The 24,093-nt window shown below is 38.8% G+C and overlaps 5 protein-coding genes across 7 annotated transcripts in view; all 5 read right to left on the bottom strand.

The window, feature by feature from the left end:
- Window positions 1–2,271: 2,271 nt before the first annotated feature.
- LOC116310828 (claudin-8-like) lies at window positions 2,272–3,733 on the bottom strand. The gene has a single exon (XM_031727726.2). The coding sequence runs from the start codon at window positions 3,731–3,733 to the stop codon at window positions 2,675–2,677; it is 1,059 nt and encodes a 352-aa protein (XP_031583586.2). The 3' UTR covers window positions 2,272–2,674.
- An 836-nt stretch (window positions 3,734–4,569) lies between these two features.
- On the bottom strand, window positions 4,570–6,185 carry cldn8.1 (claudin 8.1). Its single transcript, XM_031727727.2, has one exon. It carries the CDS (start codon window positions 6,024–6,026, stop codon window positions 5,241–5,243), a length of 786 nt encoding a protein of 261 aa, XP_031583587.2. The 5' UTR covers window positions 6,027–6,185; the 3' UTR covers window positions 4,570–5,240.
- A 1,168-nt stretch (window positions 6,186–7,353) lies between these two features.
- cldn8.2 (claudin 8.2) lies at window positions 7,354–8,725 on the bottom strand. Its single transcript, XM_031727728.2, has one exon. The coding sequence runs from the start codon at window positions 8,640–8,642 to the stop codon at window positions 7,755–7,757; it is 888 nt and encodes a 295-aa protein (XP_031583588.1). The 5' UTR covers window positions 8,643–8,725; the 3' UTR covers window positions 7,354–7,754.
- Window positions 8,726–9,582: 857 nt separating this feature from the next.
- On the bottom strand, window positions 9,583–10,816 carry LOC116310832 (claudin-17-like). The gene has a single exon (XM_031727729.2). The coding sequence runs from the start codon at window positions 10,750–10,752 to the stop codon at window positions 10,063–10,065; it is 690 nt and encodes a 229-aa protein (XP_031583589.2). The 5' UTR covers window positions 10,753–10,816; the 3' UTR covers window positions 9,583–10,062.
- A 5,240-nt stretch (window positions 10,817–16,056) lies between these two features.
- tiam1b (TIAM Rac1 associated GEF 1b) overlaps window positions 16,057–24,093 on the bottom strand; it is a 32,049-nt gene continuing 24,012 nt past the window's right edge. For all 3 annotated transcript variants that reach the window (XM_039622592.1, XM_039622593.1, XM_031727785.2), the window contains 12 exons: window positions 23,181–23,366; window positions 22,246–22,314; window positions 21,790–21,915; window positions 21,574–21,682; window positions 20,803–20,982; window positions 20,596–20,714; window positions 20,393–20,501; window positions 19,421–19,479; window positions 19,184–19,289; window positions 18,975–19,062; window positions 18,690–18,862; window positions 16,057–18,468 (listed from right to left, as the gene is read on the bottom strand). In XM_039622592.1, the coding sequence (XP_039478526.1) occupies window positions 17,933–18,468; window positions 18,690–18,862; window positions 18,975–19,062; window positions 19,184–19,289; window positions 19,421–19,479; window positions 20,393–20,501; window positions 20,596–20,714; window positions 20,803–20,982; window positions 21,574–21,682; window positions 21,790–21,915; window positions 22,246–22,314; window positions 23,181–23,366 (1,860 nt within the window). In that variant the 3' untranslated portion in view covers window positions 16,057–17,932. The remainder of the gene's footprint in view (window positions 18,469–18,689; window positions 18,863–18,974; window positions 19,063–19,183; window positions 19,290–19,420; window positions 19,480–20,392; window positions 20,502–20,595; window positions 20,715–20,802; window positions 20,983–21,573; window positions 21,683–21,789; window positions 21,916–22,245; window positions 22,315–23,180; window positions 23,367–24,093) is intronic.

Genomic DNA, 24,093 nt, shown 5'->3' on the forward strand with positions numbered 1-24,093 from the left:
TCCAGATAGCCTTCTTATCATGTTTTTCCCGGTGCACACTTGAATTGTAGGCTGCAACTGAGGAGGAGGACCGCACTGGGCTCCTGTTGTCAAGTAAGCAGCAATGGGAAACAGCTTCTGCTTACAAATTTCACAATAAAAGATAAAATGGAAATCAAATTGGAACAATACAGAAGATGAACAACATGATTTAATTTAATTTAACAAAGAATAGAAATCAATAATGTAACACATACATACATACATTTTTTCCCCATTAAAATACATAGCCATGAATGTCCCTCGTTTTTATACTGAGCAAAGTGTGTTTTTATTTTCCCGAGGCTTTAATCGCATAAATGTGTTGATAACTCATTTGGCATCCTCTGTTTAAAACACCCTTTATTTCGGTGCTTCAATTCTGAAATCAAGTTCGCCTCGTTTCCGCTGTCGCTCGCTGTGCCATCGGCTCACTCGACACAGTTGAAGATCCTTCCCATTGAGGGCACAGCCAAGCCGCTGATCCGCAAACATGGATACGTCCTGAAGATTAACTTCAAATCTGGCAACGTTCGACCTCGACAAGATCTCTGCTTTGGTACACCGAGGAATGATTAAATCTTTGGTCCAGTCCTGATGGAAACGCAAATCTAATCTCCATACTGGTCATTGACGCTCCCTTGAAGATTAACTACCTCAAACCGTTCAACTGCCACGGTCTTGTAGTTAAATAAAATGTGTTCAGGTTACATTGATACTCTTTGCTTTATTCGTTGAAGAAGAGTGGCTTGAGATTTGAAGTGGCCATTCTGAACCAAGAATGTCTGATGGGTTTCTTGAGATTAGTGTAATTACTATATTTTTGATTATCAGGAAATTGGCTAAATTAGAGAGTGATATGTAAGCTGTTTTTTCCCCACTCACAAAGTAAAAGCACAATATCCTCAACTGTAAAGTACTCTTTAAAATGCATTTTCTAGTAAGTAAAATGTCATGAATTTATCACAGTGTCAAAATAGTTAACCTACATCCAACAGCATACATATATGCTATGTTATGGACATATTTTAACATGAGACTTCCAAAACTGATGATAAAAAAAAACCCTTGTTGTGGCTGAACATGTGAATGGAGAACAAAAAGATAATGTTGCTTGACCATGGTTAGTTTTTGCTTTGCTTGAAGCTTAATCCTGGTTTTCTTTCTTTCTTTTTTTCCAATTTATTCCTATATTATGATATTTAGCTTCATAATATGTGTCTATTCTTTATCTGGAGCTCTCTAACTTAAAAAACTGCACTGGAAAGATCTCTGCTGTCATCTAGTGTTGATATAATGTCAGTATCGAGAATTTGTTTATCAGATTTGCATTGTGAGGAGATTTTAGTTGCCAGCATATATTTACTTTATACGAGCAGTGCGTGATGTAATTAATGTTGTATATACAGTACACAGTTTAACACATTTATTAGTCCACCACCTAATGCAAGGTTTATGCCAAATATGCCCTAAGTTAATAGTACTGGTGATTAACAAAATAATTTCTTATGTTTCTGTAATGGCTAATCCACCACTGTGTGGAAGGTTTTCAATTAAGATCATATTTTTAAAACTAAAATGTAACTATTTTTGTTATCGCTAAATTTTAAAATTCACAGATTTACAAAAAACTAAATAATAATAATAAAGCACATAGTTTTTTTTATTAGGATGTTTAGGAATGCAAATTATTTGCTTGCTTGTTTTAGTGGTTGACTGTTATGCTCGATTAATTTCTGATTTCTCAAATAAGTCCACTGTGCGGTTCACAAATTTGTGTGAACCGCACTTGTCTTTAGTTTCAAACAATCTTTTGATACATATCTAAAATATTTAAAAATATATAATATACATTGCTAAAAATGTCAAATTCATTTTTAGCAACTTTAATTTCTCATTGTTTTAGATTTTAATGTGGTTTGAGTTTTTAGTTAAGTAGTTTAGTTTAGTAAAGCTTTAAAACAAGAAGTTTGATCATTACTTTTCTAAGAACATTTGCTTCTTTTTTTTTTTCTTTTACCATAAAATATGTCTTCCATAATCAAACATGATCAAAATGCAGAAAGAAGAATTCAACGGGCTTCTGGGACCTCACAGAACATATATCCTTAATCTACCCTCACTGCCATCTCTGGAAAAAAAAAAAGGTTTTCCCTCTGAGAAATATAAACAGTTCATGCACACCTGCAGAGTTAAATGTTGTATTAAAAAAACACCTGCCAGCTACTTACATTTGTAAATTAAAATGTGGTTTTAATGATTATTGCTAATAGAAATTACAGGCAAGCGATAATAATAACAAGTTATTTATATATCTGGCTGGTGGAAAAGACATCATCATAGCAAAACACACACTGAGACATCGTGATAACGATAACAATTCTAGAGGCTTTTGAACAAATGGCTGCAAAAGGTTGCAAAACATTAGGCTATAACTTTCCATCCTGGTGATTTCTACAGAGGTTAAACGGTTAACAAAGGTTCATCTTTGTGTATACTAATAACAATGGTTGTGTCCCATTTGATAAAAGCAGACATTTTTTCCACAATGCAAAATATTTAAAACAGTTATTAACAGTACAAAAACTTTAAACACACCATTCAGTATATGCATTAGGATTATACCTTTTCCCACAACTCAGTTGTGGATTTTTCCTTATATGTATACACCTCCTCTCATCTCACTGTAAGGCACTGATTCAGTTCTTGATTCTTTATATGTTATGAAAATAAGAGTCTGTGGAACTGGATGGAAGCTGGACTGGTAGGACGTGGTGGGAACATAAGTGAGTGAATATGGTGTGGTGTTCTGACTCATGTATAAGGAGTTCCCTGGAGCATACAAGTTTCCACTGTGGTTAGAGCTCTGCACTGAGGGGTAATGAGACTTACTGCCTTGATATAACAGTGATGCATTTTCCTGATGAGTCGGATTATAGACAACAGGTGGGTTTACTACTGTTCCATTATTTGTCCTTACTGGAATGACAGTTTGCAGTGGCATTGCAGCATTTTGTCCAACGGAACCAGTCGATCGAAGGCTGGAAAGAGTGGAGAGGGGATGATAATTCATCAGAGCTGGCCTATTGGGCATTGGCTTATAACTGAGTAAGTTTGGTGGCTGGTACACATCAAATGAGCCTTTGCCTTTGGGCAAACGGCGGCAGACAAACAACAAGGATGAGGCGAAAAGCACAGCACCTGTCACCCATCCAATGTAAAGAGCCTCTCCTAGCTCTCTTCTCTGGGCATCAATCAGCAAAGGATTGTAAAAATCTGTAATGATAACATGACCTGTCCACGACACAGGGATAAAGACACAGATGCACGCCATGAACTGCATAACCCCTGCAACCATCAATATAATGGTCTTAGCCCAATCATTACCCCGAATACAGGACACACATCGCATTCCTGCCAGAGCTACAAGAAGCCCTACCGCTGACAAGGCCACAGCAGAGCACATCAGACCCCTGGCAGCCTGTAATTCAGGGGGCAGATACAGCAGGGAGTCATAAACCTTACATTGCATCCTGATGTTGGCTTGTCTGTAGCAGTTCATCCATAAGCCTTCCCAGCGGGTTTCCATCACAATTATGTTTTCTCCGATGAACGCGGTCACCTTCCACATGGGCAACCCCGTGGTAGCCGATGCACCGATCAAGCCAACCAAGCCCACGCACATTGCAGCTAGCTCTGAAGCACCTTGAATCATTGTTCAGTTGTGGTTAAATCCAGAATTAGAATGGCTCTCATCCATAACATTTGCTTGCTGTACGAGACAGTTTGTTATGGGTAAGATGCCCTGCACTCACCTGGTTGGTTTAGAGGGATGAGGGTAGGAGGAGGTCTGCTTATTTTGTGTTTATGTTTCTCAGGTGATAGGGGTCAGTCGTTACTGTCTCCCAACAGTGTACATACAAAACAAGACAACACCAACTATTTTTTTAAAATTTTAATTATTTGCCATGTTTTCTTACTCTTTATATGTGGTACAAATTAGAAGCAAACATTAATATGTGGTACAGTTTAGTACAGAGCATGTAGTTCTTATATTGTCCACAGGGGAGCAGAGATGACCTTTAGGATAGTGAAATGAGGGGGATCTCACATAACACAGGCCAAATACAGTTTGTTCTGTCTCTTACAGTTTAAATGTCTAAGTTTAAATTATGTACAGAACTTGTCAACATGTATTCATTATGGCTTCAGAAATTATTGCGTGAAACCTCAAGCGACAATAAACACTACATCGTCCTTACGTCACAAATATTTGCGTTACCCAACAGCAGTGAAATTACTGTTTTATTTTGAAGTTCAAGTTGTATAGTTTACATTTGAACTTACTAAAACTGAAAATAAGCAACCTATTCGATTAAGAAGTCGTATTCTATTGAACAGAGACAGAAATGTTTAACACAGTCTGCTTTGTTTTCTATTCAAAGTGACTTGCAAATTTGGAACATATGATCATGCCGTTGTCGCTCTGCTTTTTTTTTGTAACTATCTGGCTATGCTGCCACACCTTAAACAAGTATCCTTAATCCAGTATCTTGTTTTTGTGTAACTATTTCCTCTTTACCCAGCCAACTTAAACAGATTCAGGATTTTTTTGGTTAAGCAAACACCATAAACGTCCTAGTTTTGGAGGTATTTTAGATGGATGGCATTTACTTTCCAGTGAAATCCTGATAATGAAAAAATGAAAACTGTTTCTTCTTTTGATTTCACACATGAAGCGTTATGTGTTTGTTGGTCTTTTCTAGTACTACTTCTACACCTGCCATCATTTAGTTATTACTTTTGATTTGAATACTAGTTGAAACTGATTAGTAACGATTAACTTTTCTTTTTTAGCAGCACAGCTCAGACACAGCTCATGTTTAAAGTTTAGTCATTTCAAAAAATATTTCTTAAGCTTTAAATGTAGTTACAACTACTCTTGTTTTTCAGAGATGACATGTCCCATTAACAAAGTGCATGTTTTAGAGTAAGTCAACTTTTTAATAATTTTCAGTGGTTAAAGATTGAATTAAATTGTTATATACAGCATAAATGTACACAATTTTTAAGCATTTGTATAAAATATAAGGCTGTTAGTATAAAATTGAATTAATACACATAACGTAGTAGAAATGGTGTATTGGTTCACACACATTTTCTCTTAAACCTGAAATGCATAGTTTCCGATCAATTAAAAAAACAAAAATAAAAATAAGTGTTTACAGAAACGCGACCCCACTGTGTGCACTGTGTACAGAGGGATATCTGGACTGGTAACTGTAGATAGACGATGGGTATCTTGATAGCATTGGCTGAGATCGTGGTTGGGGGGGAAGCGTCATCAGTTGTTGAGGTTGTAGAGGCTGTAGTGGCTGTTGAGGGTAGACCGAATAGTCTGAGGCCTTGGAGTATAGGTACCTCTCTGAATCTTTGTCATCCGACTGTATATTACAGCAAATAAAAATGCATCCTCCAGCAAACAAGAAGGCCGAAGTTACCCAGCCAATGTAGAGAGCTGCTCCAAGCTCTCTCCGCTGGGCATCGATCAGCAAGGGGTTGTAGAAGTCAGTGATGATGACATGACCCGTCCAGGAGACGGGGATGAGGACACAGAAGCAACCCAATATGATCATGCTACCAGCAATGATGAGAACCAGCCGCTTAGCTCGATCATTGTTTTGGATGCATGATGTGCACTGCATGCCTATCAGACTGATCAGCACACCAAGACCACTCAGTGCCAGAGAGCAGCACATCAGCCCCCTTGCCGCCTGCAGGTCAGGAGTCAGGGCCAGGAGAGAGTCGTACACTTTACACTGCATCCTGAAGCTTGCCTGTTGGTAGCAATTCATCCACAAGCCCTCAAACAGAGTCTCAAACACAATGATATTGTCTCCAATGAAAGCTGTGACGCGCCACATAGGCATTCCTGTAGTTGCTGCTGCCCCGATCAGCCCGATTAGGGATACTAAAAGACCCACAATCTCCAGTGCTGAGTTTGCCATCCTGTTCTTCACTTACTCATCCGAGCTCAGAAGTGCAATAGTGTGCGGACAAAGTGTGACTGCTGTAGGAAGCAGTAGGTTTTCTCTGTGGAGTGGCTTTGCATCCCGATGGAGGAGGAGCAGGTTCATGTTCACCTGTACACCCTCCTCCCTGTGGACATAACACCAGAATGGGAGGTAGTGGGAATTGTGACATGTTGCTAGGAAACTGAATCCCTTGGGCCTTTAATTCTTTGTACAGCAACCCAGTAGCTGCTCTCAGCTCCCCGTTTGTTTACTCAGAAGTCTCAGTTTACATTCTCGGACTTCGCCTTAAAAGAAGACAAAACGATGAGGTGTTTCTTAACAATGGGGGCATGTTTAGAATCGTCAAATGTATCACTGGTAAACATACTCTGTTAATGTATTACCAGTTATAGTTACAGATCAAAAATCAGTTCTGATTCACTTCCTGTTTATTACTTAATCTTTATTTTTAATCGTTTACTGCTATTGTGGAGGGCCTCATGGTACATGGGCATGTAGGGGAACTGGAGACACAAAATAACACCAATGGACAAAACTCTTTGTCCTCCATTTTTGTAACGCACACTGTTAAAGACAGGAGCGCACAGCAGACAAGACAAACAGTGAGTCAGGGGAAGTCTGCCTCTGTGTGTGTGTATGAAAGATATAAAAGATGTGCAGTTTTAACAGAATATGAGAAGTAGTAGAACGGCGGGGGGAAAAAAGAACAAAGTATGGCAAATTATGATAAATATTCAACATTTTTTTTGTACATTTGATAAGTACATTTTAGAAGTACCGTGAAAAGGAAACAATTTGTGTGTGTGTGTGTGTGTGTGTGTGTGTGTGTGTGTGTGTGTGTGTGTGTGTGTGTGTGTGTGTGTGTGTGTGTTTTTTTTTTAATATTCTTCTATATTTTGGTTTGCTTTAAGGGTGTCAAATGTTAGAAATGTATGACTCAGTACTGGATTTCTTGTCTGGGTCTCTTGTGTGACTCTGCTCTCAGGGAAAAAAAAGCAACCAATTCCTGTTTGGTTGAAGTAAAGTCACCTGGTAGGTTTGTACAGTGGGTGGATCTGTGTAAACAGCAGGGTTTAACCAGTTTAGGCACATTTCCACACACTACAATAGAAATGACATATATTTCCATTTGCTCACTAGTGAGTGAAGAAAGTGCAGTTTCAGTTTGAGGTTTTGGAAATTTACAACAAATTTAAGCTCATTTGGCATCACTAACACTGCTTACATTATAACGCACCTTTAACTTCTTGATCAGCTATGTCCTGTTGTGTTAGAGATTGGGGGAAAAAATACAACACGATTCTCTTTTACAAGCCATGTACTTTATTAGGAAAAAAACAAATTTGGCCAGAATTTTGAGTAGGTCAGAAACTGTAAAGAACGCAATATCAACATACAATTGTTGTAACATTAACAGATGTAATAGATTATACATACTGTGCTAGAATATAATTTAGTGTGAATTAAGCAAAAGGGTAAAAAAAAAAAAAAAAAAAAACCCAAACAAGGAATATGGAAATCCAGCACAGTTTGTCAGCATTGAAACACATTCAAGTCCATAATGATTTGGAGTATTTGCAGTACACTTTGATAAGTAAAGAAATATCTGGTTGTTTCAAGTGAACGACAGTTAATCAGTTCTCCTCATCAAATGTGCCAAATTTTGGCAAGTTTATTTAAAAAAAAAAAGTCCAAAAATCTTTAGTATTGACTTGGTGCGTATATCACAGATCCTGGTGGGGCTGCAGAGTAAGCAGGCTGGTAGGCATATGCTGGCTGGTAGGTGTATGCTGGCTGGTTGGTGTATGCGGGTTGGTAGAGGCTTCCTGTGGGGTTGTATTGAATCATCTCATCTGGATCTTGGGTGCGGGGAGCATGGCGGCAAAGCAGGATCACTCCGGCACTGAAAAGCAACGCTGAAGTCACCCAGCCAATATAAAGAGCCTCCCCGAGCTCTCTACGCTGGGCATCGATCAGTAGAGGGTTGTAAAAATCTTGGATGATGACATGGCCAGTCCAGGACACGGGAATTAGGGTTGTGAGGCAACCCATGAGGAACAGGCAGCCACCAGCCACAAGAACAATATGCTTGGTACGAGCCCGGTGGTCCACCACTTTTGTGCATTTCATCCCCACTGCTGAAACAATAAGGGCGAAGGTGGTCAGAGCCACAGAGCTGCACATCAGACCCCTGGCAGCCTGGAGATCAGGAGGCAGAAACAGCAGGGAATCGTACACTTTACATTGCATTCTGATGTTGGCTTGTCTGTAGCAGTTCATCCACAAACCCTCCCAGCGGGTCTCCATGACAATAATGTTCGCGTCAATAAAGGCTGTTACCTTCCACATCGGCAGGCCCGTCACAGCTGCAACGCCAATTAGTCCAATGAAGCCAATGATGAGAGCTACTACCTCACAGCAGATAGCATTTCGACGCTTCTGTTTCTCAATTTTCTTCTTTTCCTCATATACAGAGTCCCCATACTCTCCATACTCTCCATTTGTCAGCGCCGGCTTCCCATCGTAGTAACTGCCAACATAAGATTGAGGTGGCTTGCTGTAGCCACTGTAAGCAGTGTAAGTGGCCATTCTGGCTAACACAGAAAGCTTAATCTCAACCTCCTGGTGCACTTATACAGCTGAAGAGAAAAATCTGAGGAGAACAACAAGTTGAGGAACTTATACACCCACAAAAACTATGCTAATGATGCAATGCAGCCTTACTGGTTAAGCTGCTTCAGAGCCATCAGATAAATGGCGAGACACAAAGGAGTGTTGCTTGTTTTGAATACCTCCAGTACTAATGATCAGTCGCTAGTTTTTAGTTATTAAAAATCACTAAATCTTGTTACCACAGTAACAACAAGGTTTAATCAACATCATATTTTAATAAAATCAAGCAAAAAAGTCAAAGTTAATGAAAAGTATGTAACATATTTTTAATACTACAAGGAAATACTTGACGTAATTTTAGAAAACATTTAGCATAAGGAAAATGTATTGTGAACATACGAGTAATATCTCAGTACTATTACATGTGCTAACTTAAAATTAACTAATGCAATGTGTGGCCAGTTTTATCATTTGAAAGGATTTGCCAGATAAAAATGACTTGCTATAAATGTTGAAAAAATGAATAAAACAAATATAACAACTGTAGCATCCAGCTACACTAATGGGCGTAGGAAACGATGCCATCTCACAAACAGAAAGCTTATAGGATGATCACAGATGTGAAACACACTGCTTCTCTACACGTAAGATGAGCTGATGAAAAGGTGTTGCACACGGAAACCTGAGGGGGAGGACCTTTTGTCATTATCACACAGGGTCATTCTCTTGTTGCAGCCACAGAAACGTTTTAGTTTCTGCTCTGTCCAATGTGAAAATGAGGCACTTCTTCATTGGCTGGTTTCACTTTTCCACCTTAGGTTTTTAGTACAAGAAAAATATCTGAATGGAGTGTTGGTTAAGTATTTGCGTTCCACAAAAAAAGTAGAAATTCTATGAATTGAATCACACAAACAAACTGAATTAAAGATTTTAATAAATGATCTGTTCACTTGGTTGGCGGGATTATTAGATCATGAAATATAATGAAATAAGACAGTGAAGCAGTTGCATTTGTCATGTCTCAGATGAGAAATTCATCATTAAGCACAACAAAAATGACTTAAATAAATACAAAAAATACAGACTTGCATCCAAAACAAGTACTTAAAAACAGTGATGACATTCTCAGGGTCATTGGAGCAAGAGCTGGATAAATAGATTTGCCAAAAATGATATTACTTTAAACACAGGCACTATTGTTTATTCATGGACAGCATATTACCCAAATATTTTTGCTGCATCTGTAAACCAAACAGTGCAGACAAGACAAACGCATAGTACAACAGAACATGATTACATGATTGATTTAAATATATCATTGCAAATAAAATACATGTTGCTCATAAATATATGGAGAGACATCTAATATGTAATTAGTACACTGCAGTACAGGTATTTACACATATTCCTGATTTGAATGAAAACTAGATTTCGCTCTCGAAAAGTCAACACTGTCCGCCTTCTGTTCATTCCTTTTCACAATATGATATACTTCAATGTAGCGCTGATCTTCCTTTGCACTGCGTTTGCTGTACCTAAACAGCACAATGATCCCGGTGATTAGCAAAACACCAGAAGTGGCCCAGCCGATGAAGAGGGACACTCCCAGCTCCCGCTTCTGAGCATCCAGCATTTCCGGGTTATAGAAGTTACTGATGACAGTATGGGCCACCCAGCTTACGGGGATGAGTGTGGTCAAACAGGAAAGTAGAAACAGACTCCCTCCTAATGCATAGGTGATGTTCTTACTCTTTAAATTGTCACCACAACAGTTGCTCTTCTGGATCCCGAATCCTGTGAGCAACAACGAGATGAAAGCCAGGACTATGGAGACACACATGAGCCCCCTCGCTGCCTGCAGCTCTGGTGGGAGAATTAACATCGAGTCATACACCTTGCACTGGATGTTGATGTTAGCCTGTCGGTAGCAGTCCATCCACAAGCCCTCCAAGAGCTCCTCCATGACAATGATGTTGGCACCGATGAAGGCAGAAACCCTCCAATGGGGCAGACAAGTGGTGACTATTGTCCCACATAAGCCCAGGGCGCCCAGGACCAGTGCTAAAATCTCAGATTTTGCTTGCATCGTTTGGAAGGATAAAGTCTCGTCTCTCGTCTCCTGTCTAGTGAAAAAAACTGCCCAGTGCACCTCTTTTACAAAGCTCTTAAGCCGTGGTACTGTCAGCATTCCTGTAATGTTATCATACTGGTTTTGGTTTATCAGATTGCTTACTATACAATGGCAGCTTGTGAAATTCTTGAAAGATTAGTTTGGGTCTTATGATGTTATAAATATATTTTAAAGCCACCCAAACAAAAGTATTACAAGTAATCCAAGCCTTGAAGTGAACAGCAATAGATTAGCCTTTTGAATATTGAAAAAAAAATCCAAGAAAAAATTAATGTTTAGTCATCCTCAGAACCAACACATGTTCACTGTTTTCACTGCAAGCCCACATACAGATGACTACATACAGATGGTTCAATTTCCCAGCAACAAGAGCTCAAATTCACAGCTACATTTTTGGTGTGTATAATACATCAGATGCAAGCAAAATTATCTGTTGTGGCAATTCTGTGTTGAACTTGGTATTATTTACCACCTGTGATTGATATAGATTAATTTGTTTATAGAAGGGTGCTTTCTAGACATTTAAGTCAATTTTGTTTTCCTGAATCGTGCCAGGTAGTTGGATACCTTTAGAGAACAACACATTTTCATTATCACACGCGGAGGTCTTTGGTCAGTTTTCCAGAACACACTAATTTGGCACGTACACCCTCCTCCCCATGTCGGGTTTTTCACTTCGTTCCATGTTACCGATTGTGCTATCATCACTGCTGAGTTTTCATGTCATCAGATATTATGTCTTACAAGTGAGTACTGAGCCTTTGTTATGCTGTCAATAAATTTGTAAAAAAAAATCATTTTAATTTATTTAATGAAAATCACAGTTTGTCTTGCTTTACCTAAAGACTAAACATCTTATAAACATTACAACGGAGATTTTCTGTCTGATTTCAGGTAAAGAGGAAAAAAACAGGGAATTACAAGGTGAAAAAGCCACTCCTTTATTTAAACCTGGTCTAGGACGTGCAATGTCCTGCTGCTCACCTCGTTTCTGAGAAGCAGGTGAAACAAAGGGTGGAGCAACACACACACAGAGAGAGAGAGAGATGTAACAGGAGAGGTCATAAAACAGGAACAGAAACCGCAAAACCTGCTGGACAGGTTTGCTGAGTGATACCATCGTCACATCCTCACCTACTTTCAATGTAAACATGTATCTTTATAGGGAGAAACCTGCAGCTGTGAAGAAACCTATGTTGTCATGTGTATTCACAGCTGTGAATTTTGATTTTAGATCAATTTTTAAAAAAAAAAGTATATAGATTATATATAGAAAATATAGATTCAACTCAGATAAAATGGTACAAGATTGTAGATGCAGTGTCATTTACATTCAACAGGTGCCACACCTGTTGAATGTAAATATGACTACACATTCCAGGAAGAAGGCTGATAATTCTTTTACTGCTTCAACTGAAGTGAGTTAGTCTTTAAATTTGGTAAAACAGTTACTAGAGTAATCATTCTCATAAAGCTAAATAAGATGGCTTATGGTTTATTGTGTATAGATTATAAGATGGAAAAAAACTAGAACTAAATTAGAAAAATCTGTGATAAATTTAATATCACTGTGTGTGAGCATTAACCTTTCCAGTATCTTCTGCATTTATGGTTAAAAACATGTGGACTCCCTGGTTCTACAGTAAAGCTAGGTTTATGTATAAACTGCAGTTGCATAATATTACTATTACTCCTAATATTTTGTATTATTACTAAAAATAATAAAACAAATTAACCAATGTGAATACATCAAAATATTTTTTTCAGGAACATCAGAACTAAAACAGAGGCTTGACACAAATACTGAGCCTCCTAGCAAGCACTGGCACGTAAACATCACAGGAAACAACCGCGTACGTCACAGTGGAAAATGGGTACTTGCTTAGAGATGTTAAGTGTTATCAGAATCAGAATCAGAATCAGAATACTTTATTGATCACTAGGGGAAATTATTTTTCGTTACAGTGCTCCATTATAAACAAACATTAACAAAGACAGACAATACACTAACTAAGAATAGCACAATATATACAGGCATATATATACATAAAAGTCACTTATTAATAAATAGCTGAAAAGAACATGTGCAAGAAGGGTGTAGCTGTTGCAGTAAACAGTGTGTTAAGTGGATGAGTTGTACAGGGAGATGGCCACAGGGAGGAATGATTTCCTGTGTCGTTCAGTGGTGCTTTTTGGTAATCTGTCTCTCACTGAACGTGCTCCTGTGACTGACCAGCATGTCATGGAGTGGGTGGGAGGTGTTATCCAACATTGTCTTTATCTTGGACAACATCCGGCTCTCCACCTTGAGGTGTAAACACAGATTAACCTAATTGTCTTTTACCCCAAAAGTGCTCATTTGTAAAATGTACAAATATTAGTTCTTACTTAGATTACTCTAGAAACTTAGTTTGGTCTGCCTCTGGATGTTACACATAAAGCATGTGCAGTGGATACCTAATCAGCAGCACCACCTGCTGATTTCTTTCGTAAGTCCATAAGTATTTGGAAAAGTGCACGATGTAATTTTTTTGTACTTTTGCAGTTTTTTTTAACTATATATGCAAAATGTAGTGCTGAGAAAAATTTATCTAGTGTAGAAAACCTCTCCAAGCTCCCTATGCTTGGCATTGATCAGCATTGATGATAAAGGGATAAGGAACCTAATACAGCTCATTATGATCATGAGGACCCAGAGGACCAACTGGTTAGCTTGCTGATTGTTTCAGATGCATGATTTCCACTGCAGACTCATTTGACTGAGCAGCAGGAGGCTACCCAATGCCAGAGAACAGCACGTCAGCCCCCTTGCTGACTGCAGGTCAGGGGTCAGGGCCAGGAGAGAAACATACACCTTACTCTACATCCTGAAGTTTGGGTGTCAGTAGCAGGAGTCACTGAAAGCAGGAAGCAAAACTGATCTTGCTAGCAATTACCAGCATTCAAATGCCGCATGAATAAACAGTGTACATCAGAGTGAGAAACAGGCACCTTTTTAGGGATGTTAAGCATTATCCACTATTTGGTGAATTACTTCAAATGAAGACTTGCAATCTAAGTGTGGGCGATTAGGGAAGGACAAGATAGTTATTTCTTATCTGCTCTGTTTTATAAGAAATATTGCATAGGTTAAGATTCCAAATGTTCTGTGCTATCCATAGAACACGGTGCAGAACCATATTTTAAGCCTTAATACCAAGCTTAAAATCTTGTTTTGCACTTAGTATTTTTGAAATCTAATGCAAGGCAAAGCCCTGTTTTATAGATTAATATAAACTATAAAGGATCTTGTCTTGTCTAATCTGACCTGTTCTTGAGAGTAATCAGTGATTTCCACCTTATTGTTAATCCTCTATATTTACATTCATGTAGGGGTCTCTTTATTGTAGATCTTGCCAGTAATATGCCTACGTCCTTGGGAATTTTCTTGGATTAGCTAGATGGTAGCCAAGGAAATGATCTGTAAAAATGTACTTTAATTTCCTTCTGTGGCTTTTCAGTCCTTTTGGTGTTGCTGAGCTGGCCAGTGTGTTTGTACCACATGGGTCATTTGGCCTCTTCTAAAGTTTTGGCTGTTTCTTTTGATTTTAGATTTTCTTTCTGTCTTCAATTTTATTTCATCATTCATTTATTAGTTGCTTTGTATTATCCTATAGCAGATAAGTTGGATGAATACATAAAGATTATAAATAGAGATATTAAAAGATAAATAATTCCATAAATTAGAATTGTTCCATTTATCTCTTGGGAGATATTTAATCAACGAGCCGTGTCATTCAGAACTGTACTGTATTGCTCCACATCAGAAGGCTGTAAGTCTGAAGAGATCTTCCCCCTTGATCTAAAAGGAGCACCAGAGCTTTTGTGTTGGGGGTGGTGATTGACAAGGATGTGCTGGCTGGGGGTGGGGGGCAGAGAGCTGAGTTATAAAAGAGGAGATAAGGTACCCACTGATTGTAGAGTGCTGCCATTCTTCCTGATGTTAGCTTGAAAATGCTGATGAAATTATTCTTTTCCAAGGAAGCAGAGAATTCAACAATGGTAGAAGGAAAAAGGAATACAGTTGTCTACAGCTCATAACAGGGTTACAGATGTAATGTTTTGAATAATGTACAAGAGGACGTTACCTTTAGTAGACAACTTAAACTTACATTTTCTATTTTTGGCATTCCGTAAACAGGAGTGATTTGACTTTTCTGCTGATTCTGAAATGTAGTACCAGCGAGAGTTTTTTTTTTTTTTTTCCCCAGGATTTGTGATATTTACTTTTTTTTTTAAATTCAATTTGTGTGTTTTAAGATTGTGTTTTCTTAAGTGTTCCTAAGAATTTTATTTTTTTTTAACTTTAGAGTAGAAGTCAGTAGTTTCTGCTCAAAATGTAGATTTGTTCTTTTGAACTCTTGTTCCATTTGCTTTTTGCAGCAGTGTTTCTCCCGCTTAAGACATTAGACAGTTTAAAACACAATAGCCCTTCAGTAAATATCAGTTTGCTAAAACATGTTCCAGTTCATATTGTTTTGATTTGATCTCTTTTAAGGTTGTGTGCAAAAAACAGATGCCGGAGAAGGGTCTTCCTGCAACCATTGTTCATCTTTGCTCATGCACTTCCTGAATTTTTTGGCCACCATTCCCCCTTGCTCATCTGTTGCACCCGCCTTTTTATTTCTCAAAAAACCTGACTGGCAAAAAGAGCTTTAACGAAATAGGAAATGACTCACTAACACTGAAATACAATAGTTTCTCATTACAAAAAAATGTCCATGTAATGACAACACCTCAAATTACTCATTTAGAGGAGGCATATTGGAAAGTACAATGTTCATTTTCTATATCCAGTTATAGAATGTTAGATTTAGATTAAATCAATCGTTGTTAATAATTCTCAGCTTGCTTCATTCCTGTTATGTGAACACTAAACACTGACTGCAGACATTTTTGTGTTTTCTCTGTTAAGGGCGATTTAGGTTGCTCACCATCACTCAGACACTTAATGAGCCGAAGCTAGCAAACACTCTGAGTGGCTCTTAATGTCTTCTAAAGTTCAGCTTTAAGTTTTCCACTTGTTGCAATTGCAGTTGGTCTCTAAGAGTTGCTTTAAGGTAGTGGAGCATCGATTAGTCACTTAGTTCTGTTGTTTACAAGCATGTCGACTTGACATTTTTGTTTTCTCCCATCACAAAATGGTCCTGTAGACTCGGTATCTGCTGAGCTGCAGGGAGTAAATGAGGCTGCTGATTAAAACCACACCAACCACGGATGTTAAATTATAAGTAGGAAACAACTGTTTTTATTATGATATCAGTACATTTCTATATACACACAGTAATAAAAACGCAGTCTTAGTAGCACAATGAATTGTTTACAAGTATGACTTCTTTCGTTTTGCACACGGCAAGTCTTTCCCTTGATTGCTTGAGCAAATTTGGACTTTCTCAGTGAAAAAAAAAAAAACAACAACTACTGTGTTTGCTGCCATCAAATTAATTTACATATGAATAAATAAGAACATTGCATTGTATTCCAATACTAGTGAACAATCATTTTGAACACACAAGACATTTTTTAAAGAAGCTGAAGTCTCTTTCAGGAAGCAGGTTTACAAACTCTAAGCTAACCCTGAACACTAAACTGATAAACCCTGAGATAGGGTTCAAAAAAAGCTGGTTCAATCGATGGGGACAGAAATAAATAAAGAGATTAAAATATGGATGTGAGGTTGTGTCTAGGTTCAAACTGAATGGAAATACTTAGCTATGGGCTTTATATTTAATGATAGTGAGCCAATGTATTTTAAAGTTTGTAAATATCGCAACATGTAATGCTGTCAGACTAAACCAATATCAGCTTATATGTAAAAACTCACTTTTAAACTATAGCTAGTTTATTTTTAGAGTCTTAGTCATTTCATTTGCAGCTCTATGGAGATGTATTTACACAATTATGTAATCATGAACATGATTCACTCATTATGTGACACGTGTTTAATGAATGAGTATTTGATGTGTCTAAATGTTGATACAAATTGGTGCTAAACTGTGATTACTACAGTAATGCAAGGTAAATGTTCCAGTGCTTTGAAGTGGTTCACAACCTGACAGGCGCCTAAATGTCCACACAGTCACATTTATTAAGGCGTATCTGGGAATCCAAGGCCTTTCTTTAGGGAGAAACTTGGGATTTGTTAAAGAAAACCTACCACTGACTTTTTCTCCAACAGGGTTAACAATGTCAGCTATTTTACTAAACCCGCTTTCTGAAACAGACCCCAGATGTATTATGTACAATACTGAGTGGTTCCAAGTGGAGTGTTAAGTTCCATGTGTATGAGTGGTAATACTGAAGAGGAAAAGTAAAAATCACCAAAATGGTTTCACAGTAAACAAAAACACGTGAAACAGCCAAATTCAAGTAAAACAGGATTATGCCAAATTCAAAACAATGAAATCTCCTTGCTTCTTTGACAAGGGGAGTTTTACATAATTCCACTATTATCCTATTAAATTTAACAAAAAAAGAACAAGCTATCTCCCCGAGTAAAAAGATAGCTTTAAGTTAATAAACAGCAAATCAAAATCAAATACATCAGGAAGTCTGTACTCAAAACATGTCAGTGTATATTCATGTGAAAATCCACAAGTATAGTAAACTATGCAAGACAACTGTCCTTTGCAATTAATTATTCTATTTCTTTAAGGACAAATAATATACAGCCCTTAACTATGATAATATCTCTGAGTAACACAGACATAACAAATATTTATGTTCTCACAATACCCAAATTTGGCAACAGCAGGCAGGACTAAAGAACGCCGCCCAAATGTGCAAACCATGCCAATCAAAGCAACTGATTAGACTCTGTGATTGTACCATTGTTTCAACCCTCAAAGCTTACACTTGACTTTCCTGTAACAGCATTTGATTCAGGATAAAGCTCCCTCATTCTGGATTCCTGTATTGCTCCCATAATATTCTTACCTGTACAAAAAAAGCATTCAGCATAAGGTAAGGAAGGGTATATCGTCTACTAGCTGTGCAATATACATCAATGCTCATGCATTGTTTGTGATAACTGATTTTTATGGAGCTCATGTAAAGCTGTCTAGAACACTCGCTGTCTATTTTCTGCCATCAGCTTTTATGTGGCACAGTCTGGGGATAAACCTGATTGCTCCCTTCTTACCCAAATCTCATCCTTCTCCGTCTGATTTTGATCCTCCGTCTTGTCATCGATCATGGTGCTCTGCTTCGCCATGTCAGATGTCTCACTGGCTGTTGGGGATTTAAGGCTCTCATTCTCCTCTCTTTCCACACCCTCCAAGGTCAAAGCCATGACCGGGGCCTCCAGGTCAGTCTCGATGGACGCAGGTGTTGGTGTCTGGCAGAAGTCGTCGTCGTCACTGAGGATGTCTGTCTCCTTCACCTCTTCTTGATCTTCGTATTCTTCTAGGTCGAATTGTTCTTCCACCCAGCGGTCTGTGTCACCTGCCAAGTCAGACTGCTGCTGCTGCTGCTGATCTGGTTCCTCATCCTGCTGGGACCGTTTTGAGCCAGGCTCCTCTGGTGAAATGAGGTCTTGCTGTTCAGGATCACCATCAAAAACAATATCCGTGTCTATGGTGAAACGGTTGCGCACCAACTTCCTTCGGCCCAGAGTCCTAGTCGGGGCAGATGCTGCAAAACCCCAGAACATCAGAAAGATAAATTATTATGAACTTACTACTTTGAGTACATCATTTTGGAGTTTGGTTTGAAAGTAATTATCTTCCTACAATACTGGTTCAAACTATAAATGAAAAGCTCAGATAAAACCACAGGATTCTCCCTCTGTCTGTCAAAAATAAATTGGGGCACTTGAAGCTGTTGGGTTAATGCATCTACAGACTGGCATTTACCTGCTCTATTTATAGTGGGACGGGCTCCCTTCAGAGCACACAGCCGTTTTCCTCCAAAGGGTACATACTGCTGGTTGAGTGGTAAACTCTCTGTTTTTAGGAGCTGCCGGCGGTGCTTTTCCCGCAAGATGGAGTGGACTGTCTTCACAAAGTCTTTTCTGCTCTCCGGAGAGCTGAGAAAGGTAGACAGTTTGTCACTTCGTTAGATAGCAGACTGGACTTTATCAGTAGTGGGCAAGCTGTAATCGGCAGTGTAATTGAACCTCCTTTAGCAGAAATCCTCACCTGCAGCACAGGTGAAATGTCCTCTCTGGTCGTCCTTCTGACTCCGATTTTGTGTGGACAATCTCACACACAGCAGAGCCCTCGCCATCTGAGGGAGAAATCATCACTAATGTCTCATATACGTAGAAATCTGGTAAGATATTCTGAGATAATCATTAGTCGAACTGAAGCTAGAACTAGTGTGCTACTAAAATTTGAATCTACTGTACCTGCATTGGTCATAGACCGGACTTGAAGGGCATCAGTTGGGATCATGTGACGGAATCTGAAGGGATCTTTTTCTTCAGAAGATACAGAGACCCGGTGGGAACCGCCCTTCAGTCAAGTAAAGAAATTTTTTTTTGTTTTTACAGATGAAAAATGGTCCACAGGAAAGGCAAATCAACAATGAGTTTGCAATTGGGGTTTTGTGTTGCTGATGGAACCCTGTTTTTGTGAAAACCTACCATTTTCTTCTTCTGCTTGGACCCCTCCTTGCAAACAAAGACCACTGCTGTTTTGAATACTAGAAAGCATTGGTGGAAAAAAAGAATTAGTAATCACTGGGGTTCAGGTCACATGTCAAATCAACATATGTAACTTTGATGTTAACAACAGGTCTGTTCATTAAAAACTACATAGGAAGAGTTACAGGTCTCGTGATTTGGTGCAGAATTGTAAACGATTCTTGCTGAAATGAAACGACTCTGGCCTTTTTTTTTATTTATGTTAGTTCATTTTTACTCTTCTGTAAAGTGTCCTTAGGTTTCTTGAAAGGGGTTATCCAAATCTTAGTTAATATTATTATTAGTACCATTGTTGTTATTATTAATACTATATATGGACAGTGGGACAACTAGTACACATGAGTTTTTCTAGCCTGTCTGACTACTCAAAGCACTTTAGACTACCTTACCTAAACATTTTTACAGTACTTCTATATTCTATGCAATGCAAGTACTAGGTCTACCTCACATTATTGGGGAATTTAGAATCACTAGTTAACCAAACATGCCTGTCTTTGGATGTGAAAGGAAGCCAGAGAGCCTAAAGAAAACCCACACGGTCACAGGGAGAACATGCAAACTCCACACAGAGAGACGTCAACTGACTAAGAGATTTGAACCAGAAACTTTATTATTTTGAAGCAACAGTGCTAACTATTGCACTACTATGCGACCCACATAACAGTTAACTGAAATGTTGCAAAATGCTGCTAATCTATCACTGTAAGTCATTTGAATTTTTGTATAATTACTAGGCAGTTCTTTCCAAGATGTGCACCAATGCATGTGCACGCTTTACACAACGTGTGTGACTGTGCCATCACAGTCAATTTGTGACTTTTTCATCAGATGTTTTGACATTTTTAGATTGAATCCAAACAGCATACATACACTTGTTATTCATTTATTACATAATCAACAATCCTGGCATACCAAATGTAGCCATCTGGGGTTCTTTCTTCCATTTTCCTAAGGAGGCAGGTGGGTTAATCCATGTCACAGTGTTGTGGAGAAGCAGATCGCCCATTGACAGATCAGCAACCTGGTAATTGGAACAAAATAATCATCCAATCTGCTCCAACTGCGTGTCATTTTTGGTTAACAGAATAGAGCCAAGCCAGGTTTCTCCGATCTACCTCTTTCTTTTCACTGCTCTGTTCAGTGATAAGCTGATCAAACACAGCTCCAAACTCCTCGTGGATCTTCTGCATTTCATTGATGTGGCTGGCAACCTTGTTCATGGCTTTCATGGCAACTGCAGTCAAGCACAAATTACGTTATGAGGCGGGTTGTTGGGACTGTGCATATTTTTGGGATCTGCTATAAGAGTTACTCCTTCTTACCGTCGAGGTGGTAATGTTCCTCACTGTCTGGGTCTGTGAGCGAGTAGAGCTCCTTCAGCAGGAGGGGATACTTGAGAACCCTCTGTATGGGTTTGATTAGGTATGACTCCAGTGTGGAAGAGTGCTGCTGCTTGGGGTTTCGCTCATCCAGAAAGGCCTTAAAACTGGGGTCAGTTTTGGCTGGAATGACCAAAAAAATAACACTTAGTGAAACTCCTCCATATGTTACCTATTTATTTACTACTTTTAATTATCCTCTCTGTAATTGATACACATTGGTTCCCTAGTGTTTTCACTAATGGTCTTTAAGTTTGTTGTCTGTTTGCTTATGTTTAGCTTGATATTATGCAGATTACTGGCATATAAGCACGCTTTGTCTTGCATTAGAGATTAGAAGCCACATCAAAAGGTCTGAATTATTTTGTTTTTACAGAAGGGTCATTTTTATCTAACAGCAGCTAACCGTGAGTGGGCAGAACAAAAATCTGTTTACGGTTTCAAAAAGAAAAAAGAAAAACAAAACAGCTTTATCCTAATAGCACCTCCTTAAACAGTGTGGCAGATAACCAGTTGACTCACTGAATGTAAATGCAGAAAACAAAGCCATCCAGTCAAGTCCTGAAGGGAGTGGGTGTACTAGCTTAGAGAAAAGACAGCGATCGAGACTGCTCATTATATACCATGCATTTGTGCAAAGCTTTTAGCCCTGGGAGCCTAAATGCATCCTCTCTCCTTTAAGGAGGGATGCATCTCTGAAGCACATTTACTCACCCTTCACGAGGACCTTAGGGACTTTGGTGTGGCTGGCGCAGAAAGCACTGTAGATCTTAAAACGATCTGCATAGTACAGGAAAGAGCCTCCGAGGGAGAAGAGGATTTTCTGTATAAAGGAGTCACACAACCAGTAGTTCAAAGACTTTTTCGGGTCTTTAAATACCTGTTGCTAGTCTTATCTTTTGCTGTATATTTTAAAGAATAAGCGTGTACCTTAAACTGATCCACTCTCTCCAGTTTCTCCAGATCAGGAACCAGTCTTGTCCCGTCTTCCAGAGTCTTGAGAAACTCAACTTGGAACTCCACCATTTCTGACAAGTTACCAAACAGAACATCCAGCTGAAAGAAAAATACGTTTGAGATGATTTTAAATAAATAAATAATTTTAACACCTTCCAGTGCATTTCAAAATATTATTATTAATCACTTGCTACCAGTTAAACCACAAAAATTGAATATAACCAAATGAACCTTGTTGTTGAAAGTGCAGATAAAACATCATGTTATTTTCAAACATCCCATCTCTCTCACACATCATCCAACCCTCTTGTCCTCACACAGAGCTGCACTTCACTTGATTATGTAACCTACTTTTCTTAGAACATTTCAACAGTACTGGCATTTAAAAGCCCGGACCCCATAAAGGCACATGGGGAGCATTTGACATACCTCATCCTGAGTGAGGAAGGTCTCTTTCTGCAGTGGGGTTAAATATCTCCCAATGAGGCAATTGAGATCCTGCAAGAAAGCCATGAAAAAGAGTCGGCAAATTGCACTTTAGTCAGGTTTGCCTTGTGCCACCGTGTGAAATATTAAAAGCTTATATATTTTTAACAAATCAACAGGCATAGAAAAGGACAGTCAGACACCAGGACAAATAGGTAATTCAAGCTCAAACCGAAAGCAGCTGCTGGGTGCCTTTTTCTGCAGGAAGAACAGCTATATGGAAACCAAATTAAGTATATGACTGTGGTAATACAAACCTAAGCTGAAATGTAGAAAGCCTAAGAAATGAACAGATGCCTGGCAATCAAAAGTAACATGAGACTGACTCCAAATGACGTGCTCAAACTGGTAGCAAACAAAACACATTATGTGGTATTGCATTAAAGCTTCGTCAGCTTTAAATCAAAACCCCTTCAAGTGTTTTGCCTCTATTTATTGCATTAGCAACAAAACTGCAACTCCTACTACTGCACACACAGACATAAAAATGCACCCACATGTCTGTTTGAACAATACACCATCAATCACTTGCAATATAATTTCTATAATAACTATATCTGTGGCCCGTAAAATAGGGTATAACATTTTAGTTAGTCTTGACATTATTCCATTATATAGCATCGCTAACCCAGTTATTTCACTGAGCCATATTTATACTGGGCTGAAAAAGATTAGGCAATATCCAAGCAAGGGCACAGCTGTGTCCTGCTCATATCTCCCGAGACACAGAGATAAATATGGATAGGTCATGTTGAATGGGTAATGTGGAAGCCTAACATGACCTAAGGCAGACAGAAACATCGATCGATGGACAGGAGGAACATACACACTCACAAAAACACCATCTGCCTCTTACAAGTAAGGTGAGTGATACTGACTTTGACATAGGTGCGTTCGGTCTCCACGAGCTCACAGATGACTTTGCGGAGCTTGTCGGCATCAGAGAGCTGTCGGGGAGTTGCAGGAGGTGGAAAGGGCGATTCCGGGCTCGGCGAAGAGGACACGCACTCCATGGAATTCATGTCATGGAGACTGCGGCAGAAAGCGGCGACCTGCTCCGTACTCTGCAAAAAAAAGGGGGAAAAAAGAAAAAAGATGAGCGTTTCAATGGCAAGAGTGATAAAATCCTTCATAAAGGAAAACGGCAATGTCCACAAAAGTAGAGCCACAAACATTAGGAAGCAGATGCCACTTTCTACCTACTGTTGTGCACACATCCATGACTGTACAGCAACTGAGCCTGGAAAGAGGCAGTGAGGCAGCTCTAAAAAAAAAAAAAATCATTTGCACTAATTTGGTCTATTTTCAGTCTGTCATAACAATGACTTTCCACCTCCCTCTCACTCACATCGCTCTTTTCCCTGGTGTTTTCCTCCTACTGATGGATTGGTGGTGTAATGATTCAGCTCTTTCACAGAATCAAAATATACACACAACGGTGTCTGTCCACATACAGTATGGGTTGCCGTGGTGACCAGCACTGATGTGCATTAGACTATTATTTTGGGTAAAAAATAGACCCCACTCGGTAGCAGCCTACATGGCTGAACTAGAACTTGTTACTTTGGCCACAGTAGGCTACAGCCTCAGCATCCATAAATATAAACTGGCATTTTGGCTTTTTTTTTTTTTTTAAATCAATACAAACACAAAGCAGAAAGCACAAAGAGCATAAATCATATCCATCAAAGCCTTATTCACTCTGTGAGGCTAGACTTCATTTGAAAGTACATGATAAAGATCAAATGAGACAGTCACATAACAGGGACCACTAGGAGCTGTAGTCATTAT

Source organism: Oreochromis aureus, linkage group 14 (genome assembly GCF_013358895.1).
Source record: "Oreochromis aureus strain Israel breed Guangdong linkage group 14, ZZ_aureus, whole genome shotgun sequence".
Lineage (NCBI taxonomy): Eukaryota > Metazoa > Chordata > Actinopteri > Cichliformes > Cichlidae > Oreochromis > Oreochromis aureus.